The sequence below is a fragment of the Melozone crissalis genome, unplaced genomic scaffold (assembly GCF_028551555.1).
Source record: "Melozone crissalis strain CALT ecotype California unplaced genomic scaffold, PUWL_Pcris_2 ptg000019l_1, whole genome shotgun sequence".
NCBI classification, from domain to species: Eukaryota; Metazoa; Chordata; class Aves; order Passeriformes; family Passerellidae; genus Melozone; species Melozone crissalis.
Genome location: NW_026535797.1, coordinates 9441882 through 9462141, shown reverse-complemented (window position 1 = coordinate 9462141; position 20260 = coordinate 9441882). Strand labels below are relative to the sequence as shown.

Genomic DNA, 20260 nt, shown 5'->3' with positions numbered 1-20260 from the left:
ACAGGTCCTACTTGCTTTGGAATTATTCCAAAAACCTTGTGAAATGTTTGTGAGGTTTAAAAACAAATCCTTTACTTTTCCCTAAGCATGGCATTTTCCCCTCTAAATGATTCCATAAAATTTATAAACAAATCAACAGAGGTTACTAAAAAAAACAAAAAAAAGGAAAAAGTCTACCTGAATTTATTGGAACAGAGCTCATCAGGAAGAATGTAATTCTTATAAATAAATTGCAGTTAGAATTGCCTAAGTTTTGCACTTTTCTATAAACAATTAGATTATCCAACGGGAGTTCAAACACTGCTTAGAATGTAATACAGAACACTAAAAAGATAAACAAACAAACAAACCCCAATCTGTCCTCCCTTTCAAAAACACCCCAAACAAATCTCTACCTTGATGGAAGTATAGCTGGTAACAAAGCTTGTTCCAAAGAAAAAGGAGCAGGCACAGGTTTTTGGCTTTGGCTGTTTACATATTCCTGTTAAAAAAAGGCTCATTATTTTCTGTACTTTTTCCACCTTATTCTTGCATTCAACTGATGCTGCTATTACAGGAAAAAGGCAATTATTCAAAAATGCAACTGATTAAAAATAGCTCACACTAAGAAAGCAGTAATAAGGTCAGGGATATTAGAAGTTTTCAACAGCTTATTCACTTTTTACTTTATTTTATGCAAAAAGTAGATTTCCCACAGCAAGGAATCTGTACTTCATAAAAAAACTTGCAATGAAAACAACACATAACCTCTGTCAGCACCCTGCTGTGAACAACTCCTTTGAGATGAGTTCCACGATTAAATTAATGAGAACTGCCTCATTAACATGAATGAGAACAAAACCTAGCACCCATTTAGAACCAGCATGGAGACTGTAATTATTGCTTACTCCTGCCTTCCTCACACACCATGAGAGAGAACTTCTAAGGGGAAACACTGCTGTACAAAACTCCAGTTGCAAGACACAAACTAAAGCCCCCAGGAAGCAGGCAGGGTACTGCATGCTTGGAATGACTGAATCCCAAATTTCTCAAAAGCCAAACTCCTCTCCTTATAGGTTAAAATTTACACTATTCTGTTTTCAGGACACTGTGTTCCCTCAGTTTCTGTAAAGAATGGGAAACTAAAGAGCCACTTAACCTGCTGGTCAGGAAAACAGTTCCCTCCCAGGAAAGCTGCTTAAAAGACTTCCACAGCCTCTTTCACACACTCTTCTGCTTCCAAGCCTGTGCTCATAGAACTGCAGATGCCCAAAATTAACCCCCAAAGCTCAAGTGCTTTAGAAAAACCTGCAGTGACACAACTACAGTTACACTACTGCAAATGTGAGCTAAGGCACACTTAAAGGATTTATGTCATTTATCACCATTCTAGAGCACAATAAGGAACACAGGTACAAATGAGACCTGACAGAGGCTGCTGGGAAGGTACAGAGTGATTAGCATTTCACTAGATTAAGAGGGCAGATATCCCTCTTTTCCTTACACTGATCCAAGAAGAGTTGTTAACTCCCTACCAAGAATAGCCCAAGCCTTCTCCTTTGGAAGTGAATTAGTATCTTTCCCTACTACACTAATTATAATGCAATGCAGCCGGCCACAATAATTTCATGCTGTGGTAACTGAACCCTCCAAAGCTCTCCAACCCTACTGCTTTTTCTGAGAGAAGTAGGGCAGAAAGAAGAACACCTAATTAATTTGAATAATGTTCTAGTAAGTTGCTGTTGCAGTGCTTAATCTTATTAAAGTCACACTAAAAATAAGGTATACTGTGGCAGAATACAGATTAGTGAAATGGAGATTAGTACCAGCAGATTCTGCAAAGAGATCTGAGAAAATTTAGAGTAAAGGCAGATACTGCCACAATACCCCACTCCCTGAGAAACTATAGAACAGCTACAGTGAAGTGCTGTACATAACAGTTGTGAATTAATAATGAATGATGACTTTCAAAGAATATACGTATTTTCATGATATATTACCCATGACACTTTTATAGCTACTAATTTGCTTAGCAGTTTTAAAACTCCAGTGAGATAAATGCCCTTCCTCAGCCATTGCAGACGTCATTAAATTACACTGGAAAACAGTATTCAGCTTCCTTCAACTCCAAATGTTGTTCAACTCCAAATGTGAAGAATTACTAGATAGTATAAAGATCATTTTACACATCACTTGTTAAGCAAACAAATAACCCCACCAGTAAGAATACTTAGACTGTTTCAAAACTAATATATCAACACTGAGACTATTTCAGCTTAATACAGATGTATTAAGTCCAAACACTCATCAAAAACAGGGATACTTTTGTCCTGCCAGAATGGACTGCAGCAGATAATGCTAGTGATGATAACCCACAATGAGGAAATCAAAATAAATGTGTCCCACCATTGAAATATCAAAAATGTCAAATATTCAAGAAGAACTTCAAGATATCAAACTTACTCTTAAGGAAAACGGTTGTGCAAAATCTACTCTGACACACCCATAATTCTTCCGCAGCATTCTGAAGACTCCTCTAGCTATACTCCAAAGACTTTCATTCTTCTTAGGCTTGCCCTAGAAAACATAGGTGGTTGTTCTGCTTTTCTTCCACTTTGCAATTAAAAGGTCATGTTTAAAATTAAAATGCATGCAACAGCAGACAAAGCAAGCCCAAAGCTTTTGACACACCTTATAACTTCAAGTACATCTAGAGAACTATTTTTCTCTGCAGATATCCCCTTGAACATATTACTTGTCATGTCATGAATTTGCATTTAGAAGCGTGTCACCTGTACCTCAGCACTCCCTGTCAGAGCCATTTTGTGATTCATGGCTGAACACAAACCCTGAGTCATGAACAGAGGACTAGCACACTACACTTTAACTATGTAACACGTTTTCCTGCACATAAGCAGAAAATCCCCTAGGCAAAGCAAGTTGTTTGATTGCTCTTACCAGCTGCTCACTGTTATAGTGACCTTCAATGATGCGATCATAGGAGATTCCCACAGGTATAATGAGGACATCAGGGGTAGCATTTGAGAAGAGAGCATCCACCACTACCGACAGCAGCCCTGCTCTAGCTCCAGATGTCTTTCCACTTCGAGACCGTGTCCCTTCCAAGAATATTTCTAGAAACTGCTGCTGTCTCAACAGCTCTTCTATGTGCTGAACACAAAAAGATTGGTAAAGAGAAAAAATAAGTATCTAATGATATTGGCATACATATATATAATAACACACATTTCAGGTATATTGTTGGCAACCATTTCTTTTTAAAAGCAATGGAAGATCATGACTTGGCATGAGTACTTGTGGGATAAAAACCCAGTAATTTATGCCCGACACAAGCCCAGACATATGTGCAACTGAATTTACATGAATATACATGCAGTATAATGACATTTGTTCAAAAAGCATCTCTAGCAATGGTTGATGCAGTTGATTCACATTCATCTTTCCTTCTGGTTCCCCAGCACATTCCATCTTCCAAGATGCAAATACAGCTACTACACTGAATGGCACAAAGGATTACATCAGCCCATCATGAACAGACTTCCATTGTGTTAACTGAATCAGTGTAGAGATGCTTCACAACAAAAGACATCAGTGAAACAAGCATAAGTTAACTCAGAGAGCATTAATTCCACATTCTTTAATAAGGATTATGCAAGGTGGATATCTGCTCATCCTCAAAAGAGCTAAGCATGCAGTTTTCTTTATTCTATAAATTCAAACCTTCATACAAAAATGAATCCCCTTTTACAGCATAAAACTTAAGACAAATTTAAAGTAATAAATACATCTCCAGAGTGATGGAACCCACTTTTCCCACTTGCTACCAAAGTGAAATGCTACCTACAGAAAAAAAGACAAGAAATACACACCACATAGAGCAAAGCTCTGTACAGGAAATCCTTACGACCGTCAGGGTTCTGATCCAACTTCCGACGAATGAAAAATCCTCCCAGCTTGCGGATCAATGTGCTGCACACCAAAGAAGGATTACACTCATTGATTTCAGCTTGCAGGAAACTACTACATCTCCAACAAATAATTTCTTGCACACAACAGGGATTCAAATAACTAAAATTCTTAAAGACTAAAGTGTATTACACTACTAGCACATGATGGGACTACACAAATATTTCTCTATTTTACTTATGAACTGGCTTCTTTGCACTGTCTTGGCTTCACTGCCCTAACAGGTCACTGACCAGCAGATTGTTGCACTCTGAGATTCAAGTGACCCATGTAAGAGTTCACCTGAGCTGGCCCCAGTCCACAGACTGCAGAGCCTGCATGCCTGTGGTGTGACACACACTCCGCTCAGCTGCAGAATCAGCTCACCCAGCTGATTTTAACAGAGCAATCTGCAGGCAGCTCCCACTTGGCACCAGCAATTACACCACCTGCATGGTCCTGCATTCATCTCACAGTGTAGCAAGAAGTCCCCATGAGGACATCCCTTCTGCTAGACAGAAGCAATGATGAATAGGGCTGTTTTCTTGAAAAAAAATCCTATACTGGCTCAAAAGACCAAAGAGGAGTAGTACACCTTTCTGCAGACAGGATGCTATGTGTGAATCATGGGCCTGCTGAATGCTGCAGAACTCAGGGTGCCCAGTGCCTAAAGTAATGTTAGATTATCTATGCTAACCTTTCTTTATTCTGTTGCCACTAAGAACTAGCATTTCAATTGCTCATTTATATGAATGCCTTTTTCACTGGGATTATTGCAGACCAGCACCTAAAGGGTCTAAAACACCCTTGAAGTCAAGGAATTACCTTTCTTTCCTCATAATTTCCTATAATATCCAGTCATTCTTTAGATACCAAATATGCCCAAATTCTGTCTCAGTGACAAAATATCACCTAAAATACCTCAGGCTTTTGAGCCACCAGAAATATAATTTAAACACAGACTCAAGTGGAATAATTTTCCACAAAGTATTATTCAACCAGTACTGTTGCTGCTCGTTAGCCAGCTCACTAAAGTGCATCAAGAGCTGTCCATCCACAACTCCTTCTCCCATATCATCTTTCCTTTGTCATCTAACCACTTTAAAACTCCAAAAAAGGAATATCCTTTCCCCTTACCCTACTAAGGTTGTAACAGAGCTTCTCAGAAGGATGTTGCGATGCTCTCTCTCTGAACATGTCACAGGAACCAAAGAAGTTCTACATGATGGCCCAGTAACAGTCAGACAATTTTACACCTAAGACGTTTTGTGCAATAGATCAGATCCCACCACCTCAGTCTTATTTCAAACAAGGAGAGGTTATTACCTGAAGATGGGGATGTTGAGATTGTTCCCTGCAGCAATGTAGGGTGCTTTGATGTTATGGCAGAAAAGAATGAATGTAAGGAGCAGATAGTCAATGTGGGATTTGTGAACAGGCAAAAAGATGAGAGGCAAATTCATCTATGGTGGGGAGAGGAAACAGTAAACAAATCAGTTGGTAAGAAACATGGAATATTGTTCCTTTTCTTAAATCCACTGTTGAGATTGCTAGCATCATCTTACCTAAACTGATGTTAATTTCCAGTTACCATAATAGAGTTTGCATACTTCTGGTTTTCCTTCAGCTGGGACAATGCGAACATTTTAGTCAACTTGTCTTTAGTATTAGTTTTCATGGACTGTAGTTTTCAATTGTATCCATTACATTAACAATGTAATCATTGTTAATATAATGGATACAAATACTCTCAGTTTCTTCAGACTCACGGTGCTGAGACACTAATCAAACTAAGTGATGTGGAAAAGTCTCACTGTCACCAAAGTACTGGTATTTCTATTAGATATTAGCAAGGATTTATGAATAGTGGGTTTCCCAAACACAATATTAAAAAAAAAAACCCAGAAAAGACCAGGAACTTTTTTATTTGTTTCATTTATCTAATCAACACTGCTAAGGTAAATCCTGCAAGACAAGTTAACTCATTTGAGTATAAAGAAAATGGTAGCATTCAGGAGGTTGGTTGACCAATTTCAATAAATACTGAGAAACTGGAAACAGATTGCTAGTAAGAAATGGGAAAAGATTTTTCTTAGAAGTTTTTATTCCAAATCAGAAGTAAAAGTAAAAAATTCTGACTAGATCCACTAATTTATTGCTGGCTGCCTCAGCTCAAAAAGCGGAAATGATGTTGGATGCAAGGTCATCTGAGCTAATCATTCAGCCTAATAGTTAAAATTTGATCCTGAATCAAAGGTAAACTCAGAGTTCACACAGTATTTTAGGTTACACAACTCTAGGAGCATATATTTAATCAAGAACACTATTTCACAGTGCTCTTATTGTACTTCAGATACAATGCAGTTCTACCTGCAATTGCTTTTCATACTGATTTAGCAGAACTCTCACAAAAAGAGAAGTGCTGTAAATATTATTAGAAACTACTTCAGAAATCTACCTTACTGGATTTTCTCACCCTCCCTTACCTCTGTTGCTGCTTTGACCATTTCTATTTGACCTCTGTGGATCTGGATATTCCAGAAGAAGCTGTTAAACAACTTCAGTAACACCCAGCCAGTCAACCTAAGAGAAAAAACAAACACGACTCAAAAAACTTCATTTATTTCTGCCTCTGTTTTATATTGCTTCTGTATGACTAAAGGCAAAGCAGTTAATCTGATAACTTATATTCAAACAAAATTACTATAAAATCCAATTGCTAAACAAGGTTTTGCCTATGGTTAGTAGCCACATTTCAGCCTCCTGCAGTTATGACACAAATCTTGTATCAACCTCAGTGAGGGCTGTGAACTAGGAACATGACAGAGACAAAATCATCCTTAGTAGTAAATGTAGACACCACAGGAGAAGATTTTATCTAAAATAAGACTCTCCCTTGGATATTTATATCTACAAATTATAGCATTGAATAGGCTAATGGAAATATTATCTTTTGGTCTGTGATGCTGCAGATAGCTGTACTTGCCCACATGAGCCTGAAATAACAAATGATGCCAATACTGGTCCAAGCCCTAGCACCAAAACTAGGTTTGTGAGAAAAGGAAAAGTTTGTATTTAATCTTAGCATAAAATATATTCTTTGTAATGGCAGAGGACTTCTGCTGCATCTGAAAATGAAGAACAACTACTATTTTTGATGGTATTCTGCAGAAAGAGTTTGTCCATTCTTCCACTCACTGATAATATTGATGAGACATTTTTCTTACCTGATTAAAGCAGGTGACACATTTGCTACCATTTCCTGGAGAATTTTCCTAGCTTTTTTCTTCACTTTGTTGACAGCTTTAGGATCTGCCTGAACAAAAGTGCCTGGAGTACTTGGCTCAGAAGCTTCATCTACAATGGCCTTCTGGACTCTAACATTAAAAAGTAAAGATTGTAAGACAGTCCCACAACTGAAGAGTCCAAAACACAGACAACGACAGCTAGGAATGAGCTACATATTATTACAGGAGGAACTTGCAAACATAAAAAGCATCCACACTAAACTATTGTGTACTCCAAATGCATTAAACTTGATTCAGTTTTATAAGCTCTAATTTAAGAGGCAGGTGATGATTGAATGGGCTCAAAGGTGACTACATGAAACAGTACATACACAATTCACAGGTACTAATATTAAAACATTAAGTGACTGATAATTTTCTGAAATTATTAATAAAGTTAAAAATTCGGGGGGAACAGGTGCAGTCTCATTTTTGTTAATGCTTTCTTTTTCCTGCCACAGCAATTTCACATACCTCATTAGACAGATTTATGCAGTTGATATTTTGAACTTCTAGATTATTTTTGCCCTTGAATTCTCAGTTTTACCAAGTCTAACAAAATTTTATGAGGGCTATTTTCCCCCTTTAAAACATACTCAAGAGACAGTAAGTGGCTTTAACACACCCTGTAGCACAACACAGTCTGCTTTACTTTTCAAAAGCAACACTATCATCTTCAGATGTGACTCAAGCTTTAAAAATTCAGGAGAATTAGGAATGTAAATGTAGGCAGTGTGTGCCCTCTGACAAAAGTGGCCTCAAGGGGCAAGCAGGTGGTTGAATTTCTTTGTGTCCAAAGAAAACTGACACCTGAACAGCTGATCAGGGGCTCAAGATGCCATTTAAAGTGAGGCATATGAAACAGAAAACAAGCTCCACAAAACTAAGACTGGGTACTCCATTTTACAGCCTTTTTCCATTTTTTGCTGCACGCTCCAGGTGTACACTCAGCGTACTCCAAAATGCTGCTTTCCTATTATCTGAAATACTGACAATTTCTGATGACTGCAGTATGACTTCAGGGGTAATGACTTACATGAATTAGATAAACAGAAGTTTGAAGAGCTCTCTTGTATCAATTTATTTTTCTATGTACTGTCTGCTGTTCCCCCACTACACACCATTCATTTAGAGACTCGTAAACCTTAAACTCCCCTCTTTTACTATTCCAACAGAAATTTAAAGCTGTGCTAAAGATACTCCATCTACTAGTATTTTAATTAGTCTGATTTTCAAAATTTTCAGTTTCTAAATTAAGGCATATTTTAATGTACTAGAAATTTTTAAAATAATTAATTTTGTGTTATCTTACCTGCTGCTATTCAGCACATTTTCTGTCAGATTCTTGGCAAACATACCCTTATGAACATCCCTCTCTTGCACAAAAAGCACGTAGCAAAAGCGTCTCGCAAGCCACCCTCTGTACCTACAAAAATATGAATGGTATTTCAGTGTGATCCTCAAAATATTTTGCTTCCAAAAACAACAGCATTAAAAACAACTAAAAATACAATCAAGAAGCAAAAGTAAGTGAAATTTTATAAATGGCTGTCTAAAAGCTTCTGTATCTTCCAGTAAATTGCCAATATCTTCATGTTATAGATGAAACAACTGATGAATAGCAGAAAACATCTGAGCCAACATCTGCACCCCTTCAACTCAGGGTGACACTGGCCTTAAAACACCCACAGAATCACAGGAGTACAGTGACCAAACCAGCATATACATTTTGTCTGTCCCCTGGAACCAACTCGCCAGCTCAGAGAGGCCAAAAGAAGTGATAGTGTGAATTTCCAATTTGGTGTCCCTTTCCACCAAGGAAAGTAAATGCCCAGCTAAGAGGTTTGTCAACTTCTTCAAGGAACACCAAGTCCTCTTGGGAAAGCTGCTCACGTAAGCACAGGGTAAACTCTCACAAACACTTTTGAAAATATGTTTGCATTAGCCATCAAAACTAAACCCACTTTTTTAGTTAGCTTTTCTTCCTTTACAGTGTCTCCAACACCCAGTCCTATGTGTCTTCTCCATTCCTTCTCCTAGTAAAGTTTTAGCAAGTGTATAACCACAAAATTATTAGTAAATCTCACTACAAATTCAAGTGTTTAAGGTAACTTATGGAGACAGTCCCATTTTTTTAATTAACCCTGTCTTCTACTCTCTCAATCATACAAGCAGAAATCACCTGAGAAAATGTTATTTGGAATTCAAACATCACAGAAGATGCCTGTGACACAGGAATGGCTTACACCCCTTCCCACACAGGGGATATTCATCACTATTTCTCTCCTCACCTCCCTCATTTACCAGGCCAGCAGTGGACAAGCCACCACTTACACAAACCCAACACCTGGGACCTCCAAACAGCAGAGCTGATGTGATGGGGCAGAATTAACAGCTGGATGAAAAATTAAATTCTGGCAATTTCCAAGCCCAGAGCAGTATGTATTATGCAAAACTCCTGTCCTGAGGCCTGCTGGTGCAATGCCTGGCTGCTGCTCCAGTGAGTGTCCCAGGCTGAACCGTGGGTGACAAAGCTCGTGGTGGTTTCCATGCTGGAGCCCCGCCAACGTCTCACCCGCTGTCATCACTCGAGTTACTGATCCTGGCTGTTAGACCTCCCTACCACACTTCAGTAAATTTATACATGTGTTAAAAACAGCAAGGAAAGATGAGACACAACTTTTACACTGCAAAAGGCCAAAGCCCTAGAGTGAACTGTAATTAAGATGGGTGCACATGCACGAGCCATGGGCACAGAGTGGCATGGAATGATCACACAAATTTTTAGACCAGCTATTCGTGCTGTCACAGAAGAAGACTGGTGACCCTTTTTTAATTGCTTTTTTCTTTTATCCCTCTTCTCTTTAAAGTTTGAGAGCCTTACTGATTTTCCTAGAAAGCAAAGGAAAGGATATGCTTTCTGCCAACAATATTTTTTGGTAACTATGAACATATCAGAACAGCATACATCTATTGCAGGGACCTGTCAAGGTACGAAAGCTTCTACATTCATTTTACAGCTTAGACATAATGTAGTTAAATTGGAAAAATCTGGTTTCTGATCATGTAGCAATAAGAGAAGACAAAAATGACATAGAATGGACCAGTCAAGAGACATTTAAAACTGGCAGTTGTACCTCAGATAAAGGCTGTCAGTACAGTTACAGCATGCTGGCAGTTAAAGAGAACCTCTCTTGCTTTCTAAAGCCAGGAAACTGTGACTGCGTGGCCCCATGACACATCAGAAGTTCATTAAAATTGTACATTTTCACACTATAATGACACTATGTTTCTCACTATTCTGTGCTAGATGTGTTTATTTCAGAAAAATTCATTAACCCATATTTTTTTCTTCTAATATTTCTAATTCAAGTAACTTTGACCATTCAAAACCATGCAAGCCTTAGACTTTTGAAAACTGTTTTTAAAAAGTTAAACAGTATTTCTTATTTTTCTGCATTCTAAACTACAAGCTGAACTCTTAAAAAACCCATAATTAATACAAATTTAATAAAGAACAGCTTCTAACATTAGCTTTCTCCCTCTCAAGCACACACAATGCTGCTTTTCTTTCCCTCAGACACTTTGGCTCATTTCTTTCAGGCTGCTGGCCTCTCTTTGTTTGCTCTGACTCTACAACAAACACTGCAGGACCTACTTATGCTAATGATTGCTGTAAGAAAAACTTCGCAAGCATTATTAACTTTCCAAAGAATAGAATATTTTTGTGCAATTTCCAGTATCTTCATCCCAGAACACAAGATATGATTCCAACAGCGCAAAGACTCATCTTCATTTTTCAGACTTTTTCATTTATACCACACTTTTCAGAAGCTGCACTCTGCCACTGAGACAGAGAAGAGACAGATTCATAAGACATAATCAGGTTAATTGCCATAAGAGGTAATAGTCAACAGCTAACTTGTGAGCCAGATCTGCTCAGTAAATTAAAGGGCAGCCTGAAGTCATTCTGCATAAGGGAATAAAACAGGTGCCCTCAATATTATGCTACAGATGCTGCTTCCACTTGTATGAAAGGAGAAAGAATCTGTTTTGTGAAAAAATTCTGGGTTTTTTGTGAAACAGGTTTGACCCCTACACTCCTTGTCTATAACCCCAAAGGACTTTGCCCAGTTCCCAAATACACACAGCCAGAGTTAACAAGCATGTTACTGAAGTCAGCACCAAATCTCTGCATTTCAGGACCACAATACATATCAACTCATTCCAGATCATAATAAAGATTTCCCTGTCATACAATCAGAGCACACTGAATTTTAAAAGCAAAAGAAACACTTGTTACAATACCTGGTATGTGTTTCATTGATATATATGACATTACGTAGACCCAAAGAAGGAATACTAGAATTGAAGAAGTTATCCTGTAAAACCAAGAAAAAAAAAAAGATTGATGGACTATTTCATAAAAATAGCTTTGTCTGTTACATTCATCTTAACATTTAAGATAATGCAATGTTTTTCATTTGCACTAAGCCAAGCCAAAACCAGTGAAGTGTTGGACCTGCCTATACAGTACGAAAACTCCTAAAATGAAAATGGAATTCTAATCACTATTCCAAGTCCAATACTTTCAAAGCATTCTCAAGGCTTTACTGTGTGATTGCACTGGTTATACTCTTCAAGCCACAACATTTCAGAGGATTCTGATGTAATATATACCAGGACTTGCCATAATACAGAACTCATCTTTGAGACAGAACTTTATTAAGCCACACCAGGCATTACTGTAACCACGAGCATTTGATGCTCAGTCTGCAGCATCCAGTTTGCCAGCAGAACAACAGCCCAAGGATCAGGATATCCATCCATAGTCAGGTGGCAAAACTCCACATTCCTGCTCTGCCTGAACAACAAACTCAGTCCAGCCTTGCAGAGCCTTGTTACAGACTCCACATGCCAAGGTATTAAGTGGGGTGAGTTTAGAAGCACCTCCACAACAAATATTCCTCAGCAGGAAGACCTAAATTCTACTCTTCCATAGTCCAAGTGAATACTTTGGCTAACAGGCTGATTTCTTTCTACCCAAGTGATATATAATGATAAAACTGGTACCTTGCCAGCACTGAACTACAGTTAAAACTACTGGAATTGTACATGCCAAAGAAGACCAAAAAAAAAGGACAGCAAAGAGAAAGATGGTCACCAGCAACAGCAGAGCTGCAAAACAGCCTCATCACCAATTCTGCAATGGAAGTCAGGTAAGAGTCATTTGTTTGTATTTTGTTTTAGGACACACCATTTACCACAAAATTAAAATATATGACTGTCCTATGTCATTTGCAAATCAGGTAGAAGTTATGAGCTACAGTGAGAGCAGAGTCTTCTGCTCCCTGCTAAAGTACAAGTATGCTGTACAATCAAACAATTGTTGCTCTAAGGCCTTAAGAGGAAACTTCAATGTTATGCTAATTTCTGTGACTACACACTGGTGACTTTTTGTGGATGTGGTAAGCTGTGTTCTGGCAAAGAGAAGATGACTTGTTCTAGGTCTCCCAAACAATCACAACAAAGTTCAGTGCCACTCAATGCCAGTCTATACCTCTCCATAGCAGTGCTCCAAGTGTCGGGTTAAACCTCACCATGAAACTCATCCTCCAGCAGTACTGTTACACTTCAGCTTTTCCTTATTTAACTCCTGTCCAGTCCTGTGTCAGGCAGAGCATGTGGTTCTGTGAAACCAACTGAGCCAATGCAGGATGTCCCTGCTGGCACAAAGAAGAAGCCCAGATCCCACCACCACATCCTGGCCTATCCTGCTGATCTCTACGTCTCACCTCCTAACTTAGAGCACCTCTAGCATTCATTACACCCTTTAACATCCCAACTACATGCAGACAAGACAAAAAACTAAGATAGACAGACTCAATTAATAAAGCAGGTAGTTTTCTGCTTGGTTAGTGAACTTGATCAGCCCTCAGGAGAGAAGGAAGGAAAACAAGAGGTTGAAGCAAGACTTTCCACTCTCAGCATTGGCAAGTTGTTAGTGTGGACAGCACACTTAAGGAAATTTGCCTCATTCATTTATTTTCCTTAAGAAAAATAATGAAAAAGACAGTTCCAAAAAAAGTATTTGGAATCTAATGAGATTATTATCTTTGTTACTGTCTGTGCAAGGATGGTATTTTTTCCCTTACAGCAGAAAGCAACAAAGGGCTTAATAGGTCATGCTCCTTTCTTAAGTGGGATCTCAGGACAGTTAATTAGTCCCTTATTAAGTGGACAAAATACAGAACAAGATTTTTATTTTTAAAGCATAATTCCCAGTTTGAGAGGAACAGCCTAATTACTAACAGGCTAATTACTAAATGCATAAAGCCCTAAGCTGAGGATTCACACACACCTTCTAGTAAGTCAAAACACTTGACTTGTCTGTTTGAAGTAGTCTCAGTTTATCTAATTGTTTGTCTTCTTGCCTATATCATACACAGCCTCCACAGTATATTTGGATTTCTATACCACATTTATATGTCATTGCTGCAATTTTCTGTTCTGGCAGAGGAACAGAATGAAATAAGTTCTTTTTGGTCAAAGAGGGAAGCAAATTTTCCCTCTAGCCTAGCCAATGAAGGTGCAACTGAGTGCAATCTAAAGCTTAGGGTGTACACATAGTCAAATTACATGATGAACTGGTTGCAAACTGTATTGTGCCATTCATCAGCCTTTTGCATCTTGAGCTTACAGAAAGCCTGCCCAATGCTGTTCAATAAAGTTGACATTTTAAATCAGCTTGCACAACCTCTCCAGAGCCACCATCCTGACGCTGTTCCCAGGAGACAAATATCCCCATTATCACAACTGGCAGTCCTTGTTTCCAGGCTGGGCAAAGAGACAGGTGCAGAAAATCAGCCAGGTGTAGAAAATTAACTTGTTCTCTCAAGTACAGGACTAAGCAAGTTGGAAAGGAAGCATACTGCTTAGCTTCCAAACTGTACTTATTCTGTGGCTAGAAAATTAAAGTGCCCTAAAAGAAAACTTTAACACTTTTATTTGGTCCAAATTCCCATTATTAATCTAACACACCAGATAATTTTGCTATCTCATTTCCTAGTAGTAATTCTGAGAAGCTGGAGAGTTTTATGCAAGGAGTAAGTCTGCACTGAGAGGTGGGAGACTAATCAAACCAGGTGTGTGCCATCCTTTAATTCCATGACATGTTACAAATTAAATGTAACCACGGTGGAAAGATTGAAAACAACAGTGAAAAACTATAGCACTTCATGAAGTAGAAAACATTGTGACCTTAATTCTGAAAGTAAGGAAACTACTGCAATTTCATTACGCTGCAACTATGCATTATTGTCAAACATAATCCATCCCATAATCTTCTTACCCGGCTCTGGGGAGTGCATACATAGCAACATCGTCCCACAAACGGCCTTTTCCTGCTCAGCAGGGCCTCCTTCCATCTTAAAGTGGCAGATCGGAACAGAGTGGGACGAGAGTTACACTCTCCCTGCAGAACAAAGACCACGGTGTAAATATGCAGAAATGTGTGTTCTGCTGTGTATGGGAAAGATTTGAGGGAGAGGAGCTGCCAGACACACACAAAAAGTTGCCCTTCAATTATGTAAAGTATAATTTTTCCAACATTTCTCTAAATTTTAAAAAAATAAAAGCAAAATCTCAGTGTCGTACTTGTGTAAGCACTGATGCATGGGTTGACACAGAAAATTTTAAAAGGAATGAAACTGTAATTAAGAAACACCAAAGAAACTGCCAGCTGAGAAAACTGAAAGAAATTAACAGTACACTACATTCTCAAGAATGTAAAGGTGCTTGCAATATGAACAATGTATTTTAAAGTTCAACTGAATATCACCCTGTAAAGCTGCAAGAAGACTCAATGTACCAAAAATATCAACTCCATAGACTCTGTAGGCACTTGCAGCAGTTTCAAGCAGAGTGATATGAAAAAGGAGCTCCTGTGCCTTCTCCAAAGTTACACTGTCTATCTGAAGATTACAGAACAAAAAAAATCCAGGGTGACTGCATTCACAGAACTCATTCTCTATGTTAGGACATAATGCAAAAATTGTAGTTAAGTATATTTCCGAAGACCCTGGTTATTTCCATTAAAGTCTACTGAATTATTGCTTGCTTGAGAATGAGAACTGGGTTGCCATTTTTAAACCACATATTTTATTGAGAAGAAAGTTACTTCCAGTATTAAAAGAGAAGTTACAGTAACAAACCAAACCAAAATGTTGTTTAAAACAGAACTTTTAAGTGGCAGAGCAATAGGGTAGAACCAAGACTGAAGACACAAATGCAGATCAACACATACTCAGCCCAGTGAGAAAGACTGGGTTTTTAAGCATCTTCAGCATTGCTTTTTGACTCCCAGAAAGTCAAAAGCAATGCTGAAGATGCTTAAAAACTAAATTGTTCATGTATCATATTTGGCAAGCAGCACAACGTGGCAAATATTCCAAGGCTAACTCTTCCATCTGAAATAAACAAGTATCAAGATGCTAAGCCTGCCATAATCCCTCCTCTACCACCTCCTTTAATGCCAACTCCAAAACAAACCAACTTTCTAACAATGTCATCTTCCTCCTGTTTGTCTCCAACCCCTGACACAGCTCTCCAGCATTTTCTTACAAAACCTCTTTTCTAGTTCTTCTGACTTGCCTGCCCTTATTCCACTTTATCACAGCCCTCCTGGTTACTGCAGCTTGCTGTTCCACGGAACTTAGATCTAGCTAGATAGACATCCCAGCTGCCAAGACATCTGCCCTTTCCCTCAACCCTGACCACCTTTCCAATTCTTCTTCTGTATCAAGTTCAGGCCCCTCCTCTCCAGATCCATGTCTAATCCCTGCTGACCTATGCTGCTAAACCATCTACCACCACCCCAGTCCCCATGCGGCTCTTTTGGCTCCACCCAGACCACTCTGCTGTCTCCTTTGTCCCCTCCAAATCCCAAGATTCACTCAATGGAGGACACAGACTTTTAATAGGCTCCTTATTTATATCCACCAATATTTTCTGCCTCCTGGACTGCACCCTGCTCCAGCTTCAATGCCTATATGACTGTGCAACTTCAGCATCAAGCTCCATTTCACCTGCACACTTTAAATTACATTACCCAGAGGAGCAACAAGCTTCCTATTTGACTTTCTGTTTGACTTTGGCTACTCCAGAATGGGATTCTCTACATTTACTGCTATATAAAATGATTAGCAACATCACACCAGATGACTGTAAGACTACCAATAGAGTTTGACAGGATTTTTCTTTTCTAGCAACATTATTCTTTGGCACAGAATTGAATTGTTGGTTCCTCCTCATGCTTCAAGTTAAATCAAAACCAAACGTTATCATGCATGAGAGACATAATTCCTTATCTTCATTCTTCCTAACAATAAAAAGTCCACCTTCAAGTTGAAGAAATAATAAGATAAAGAGGGCCAGTAACATTCCCAATTTTTACTTACCCACTCTTCAGTGGAATGCTTACATCTACTGATGCTGCAGTCTGCTGAGGTGGATAAATAGGAAACATCTATTGTTCCAAGGGACAAAGCAGTTTCATCCATGACACAGGAATTGAACTGAAGATCACAAACTGCAAAATAATAACATGTGCATATATATATATTATTTTTATCTGTATATTCAATATCTATATGCATGCACAGAAACACACACCTAATTTCACTGCCAGGCATCTAGTAATAAATTAGGCAACTGGTATTTTGTCACCTTCAGTAAAAGTTCAGTTCCAAAGATACCTCCTTGCAGCTAGAAATTGGCATGATTTTAACATGCTAAAACCCCAGCACATTTGACTTCCAAAAACACAGCACACCAACCAGCTTCCTGCACGCTTTTCTCTCCCTGCTCTTCTTCCCATAACAGGTCACTCTAGTCCCCTTGTAATTTTCCACTCTTCTTTACTGCATGGTTTAAACCCTGCAGCCATAAGGATACGCATGTCAGACACTTTCATAAGTTTATTATTCTCTTGCACTCTGACCTTGCTCTTTCATAATTTGCTTCTCAAGGACACCTATGATCTACAAAAACTGTCATTAATGTTCTCACCTAATCCTATCCCACAGTATATTTTATGTGTCTGGTCTAGCTGTAGTAAAACCAGTTTGCAAATTCCTTGGGAAGAAGGAGTGCTCAATTAAAAAGCACATATCTAAATGTGAACATGCTGCTGATAAATGACATTTCAGTCTTGTGGGATTAAAGAGCAGTAAGGAAATCTCAACCTGATTAATTATTTTGAAATGGAAGTTTTGTGGCTCATATAATGAGCACAGTAAATAATCCTCCCTTGGCCAAAGAAAAAAGGAACAGCAAACATACTAAAACAACTTACTGTTGTACAATGTATTTGCAAAAGACTACAAATTAAACTGCTTTGCTATTGAGAGCCACTGAAATAAGAATCCCAGCATTTTAAAGAGTAAAACCTCCTCTTCCAGCTGTCACTGCAAGGAAACTTCTATCATGGCCAAGCTGTGGGCCATCAGGAAAAGAGATTGCTCCCACCCAGAATGCTAAGCTAACATCTGCAACAGCAAGACCTAAAACTTTAGTCCAACCTTTTTGCCTTTCCTAGTGCCCTCCCCAAGTTGCCACAAACCCATCCCGTAGTCCGGGCACGCAGAGAGCTCCCACTACAACCTAGAGTCCGAGCCGGTAAACCATGCAGACCATGCATATCCCTGCACAGCCCAAGTACCGAACTCATCCCTTTATCTTTGCTGGCTGTTACATCCAATCCGCCTTTTAGTTAAATTAGTCCTCAGGCAAATTACTATATAACCCTCCCAATAAATAGCAAAAAGAAAATGCTTGGAGACCTCAAATGCTGGAACCGAAATGCGTCCTGCTCGTGCTCAAGGTGACCTTGGCTGCACCGGTATACACAAAAGATGAACTTAAAAAAATACGCAATTAAAAGCCCGTTTGAGCAGCAGCAGCAGCCGCCGCATACGTACCTGTGAGCCAACCCGCCCCCCGAGCGCCCGCTGCGGCGCTGGCGCTGTTCACCTGCCGGCCACCGCCATCCCCGCGGGCTCCAGCAGCGCTCCGGGCTCACCAGGGCTCCCTCAGCAGCGCTCCGGGCTCCGGCCCCGCCGCTCACCAGACCTGCTATAAATAAAACCGCGGGCTGAGCGCGGTGGGGGTGCGCAGCGCCCCGGGCACCGCCGCTGCCAAAGGGCCGCCCCGCGCCTCCCCGGCCGCCGCGAGGGGCGGGCGCCGGCCGCGGGCAGCCGCGGGCACCGGCCCCCGGAGCCCCGCGGGGACGACCGAGGCTCCCCTCAGCCACCTGGCCCCGCACCCGCCGCCCGGCCCGCGCCGCCCTTCAGCCGGACCGTGCCCTCCGCACCGCTGCCGCCGCTGCCGCTCCGCCGGCTGCCCCGCGCTGCCCCGGCCGCACCGCCCCTCCCGCCACGCGGCAGCCGCTGCGCTGCCCCGCCCCGCCGCCGGGGGCAGCACCGCCCGCGGGGCCCGGCCCGCGCCGCCCCCGCCAGCCGCCCGGCCCGTGCGCGCCGCCCGCTCCGCTCCGCTCCGCACCGCTCCGCTGCGTTCCGCACCGCCGGCCCCGGGCCCGCGCTCACCGCGGGCTCCGCTGCTGCCCCAGCCCTCCCGCCGGGCCCACGGCGGCGCCGCGCCTGACGCGACTTCCTGAGCGCCCGGCCCGCAGCGCGGCCCTGCCCGGCCCCGGGCCCCAGCGCTGCCCTCCCGCCCTCACAGCCCTCGCCCCACGCCCGTGCCGAGCCCTGCTCTGGTGCAGCCGCCTCATGGTTCAACAGCCGCTTCCACCGCCCTCCTCCCCCACCCCAGAGAGAGCAGCGACTCACGGCTGTTTAGCTCTCAAATCTGAGCTGCTGAACAGGAAAACGCTGGGAGAGTGATGTGAAGTGGTCTTTAAATGCGTTTGCAGCTACTCAGAGTTGCCGCTGCGAGCAATCGCAGAAATTTCGGGCCAGGTATCGATCTGCCCGCCCGGCCTTGCAGCAGTGCCAGTTTGCCTTTTACTGAACGCAAAAGTAAATGTTGATTGAGATTGCTGCATGTAACCAGACAAGGGCGAGAGTATTTTTTGGCTTTGGCATTCCTGGGCTATTTAAAGACAGTTTCTCCGTGGCTTGAGTTACAGCTCAGCAGGAAGGCTCGTGCCTACATTTCTCCTTTAATGTCCAAATCACAGCAGTGCAATACAGGAATAAAGTGACAAAATAAAAGATACTGTTTATACGAATGCAAATACTCTGCTTAAAGTAGCACAAGGTGTTAATTTTCCCCTTGAGGTCTTCCTTCTAGATGTTGTTTTGAAATTATTACAAATGAGAATTGTAAGAATTACAACTGCCTTTCACACATAAAAGAAAATGCGTAAGATGCGATAGACAGAAACCTAAGTGCTGCATGCACAGGAGCACTGCCCTAGTTCCCACAGCTGAGCGCCTCCAGAGAATACCACTGGAGTATTAGAGCTGGTAGTTTACGAAGAGCACTCTGCAGTTTGTGGGTCAGAAAGGATTTTGAGTCTGAATTTTCCTCCTTTAGCAAGGAAAAATACTTTATTTTGTTGCAACGTGGTTGTTGGAATAAAAGACACCTACTTTTCAAATTTAAAAGTACAAGAAGATATGAGCGAGAAATGTACAATTACGAGTGAGAAATGTACAACTGTGAAATGTACAAACATGAAATGTACAACTCGTATAAAGTTTGTGTTTCTGGCAATAAGCAGTTCAGTATTTGTGTCTTTGATCTGGTGATCAGCAGCAGGGCCATGTCCCACACTCAGAGTTTGACCCAGGGGTGTTGGAAGCATCGAAAAGGGAAGCTCTGAATTCCACTCAGAAAAGTGAAATCCAGTGTTACATCCTGTGTTTTTGGAACTCTCTTTGTTTAAGGAGCAGATCACAGAAGCAAAGTCCCAATAAAATGCTGCAGCCCACATCTTGATCATTGCTTCCAGCGTGAGGCTGTGCAGTGAGGGGAGTCAGAGCTTGAATCATCTTAGAAATCACATT

The 20260-nt window shown here is 40.9% G+C and overlaps 1 protein-coding gene across 4 annotated transcripts in view; it reads right to left on the bottom strand.

Moving 5' to 3' along the window:
• Positions 1 to 18353, bottom strand: part of GPAM (glycerol-3-phosphate acyltransferase, mitochondrial) — a 29796-nt gene extending 11443 nt beyond the window's left edge. For 2 of the 4 annotated variants that reach the window (XM_054277160.1, XM_054277162.1), the window contains exons 1-12: positions 18212 to 18352; positions 16691 to 16821; positions 14584 to 14706; positions 11541 to 11614; positions 8545 to 8658; positions 7173 to 7322; positions 6432 to 6528; positions 5272 to 5408; positions 3870 to 3969; positions 2938 to 3150; positions 2443 to 2556; positions 396 to 481 (exon numbers count right to left, since the gene is read on the bottom strand). In XM_054277160.1, the coding sequence (XP_054133135.1) occupies positions 396 to 481; positions 2443 to 2556; positions 2938 to 3150; positions 3870 to 3969; positions 5272 to 5408; positions 6432 to 6528; positions 7173 to 7322; positions 8545 to 8658; positions 11541 to 11614; positions 14584 to 14706; positions 16691 to 16792 (1310 nt within the window). In that variant the 5' untranslated portion in view covers positions 16793 to 16821; positions 18212 to 18352. Of the gene's footprint in view, positions 1 to 395; positions 482 to 2442; positions 2557 to 2937; positions 3151 to 3869; positions 3970 to 5271; positions 5409 to 6431; positions 6529 to 7172; positions 7323 to 8544; positions 8659 to 11540; positions 11615 to 14583; positions 14707 to 16690; positions 16822 to 18073; positions 18094 to 18211 lie in introns of those variants that run through there. The other 2 variants (XM_054277163.1, XM_054277161.1) reach the window with 2 other exon arrangements.
• Between the last annotated feature and the right edge of the window lie 1907 nt (positions 18354 to 20260).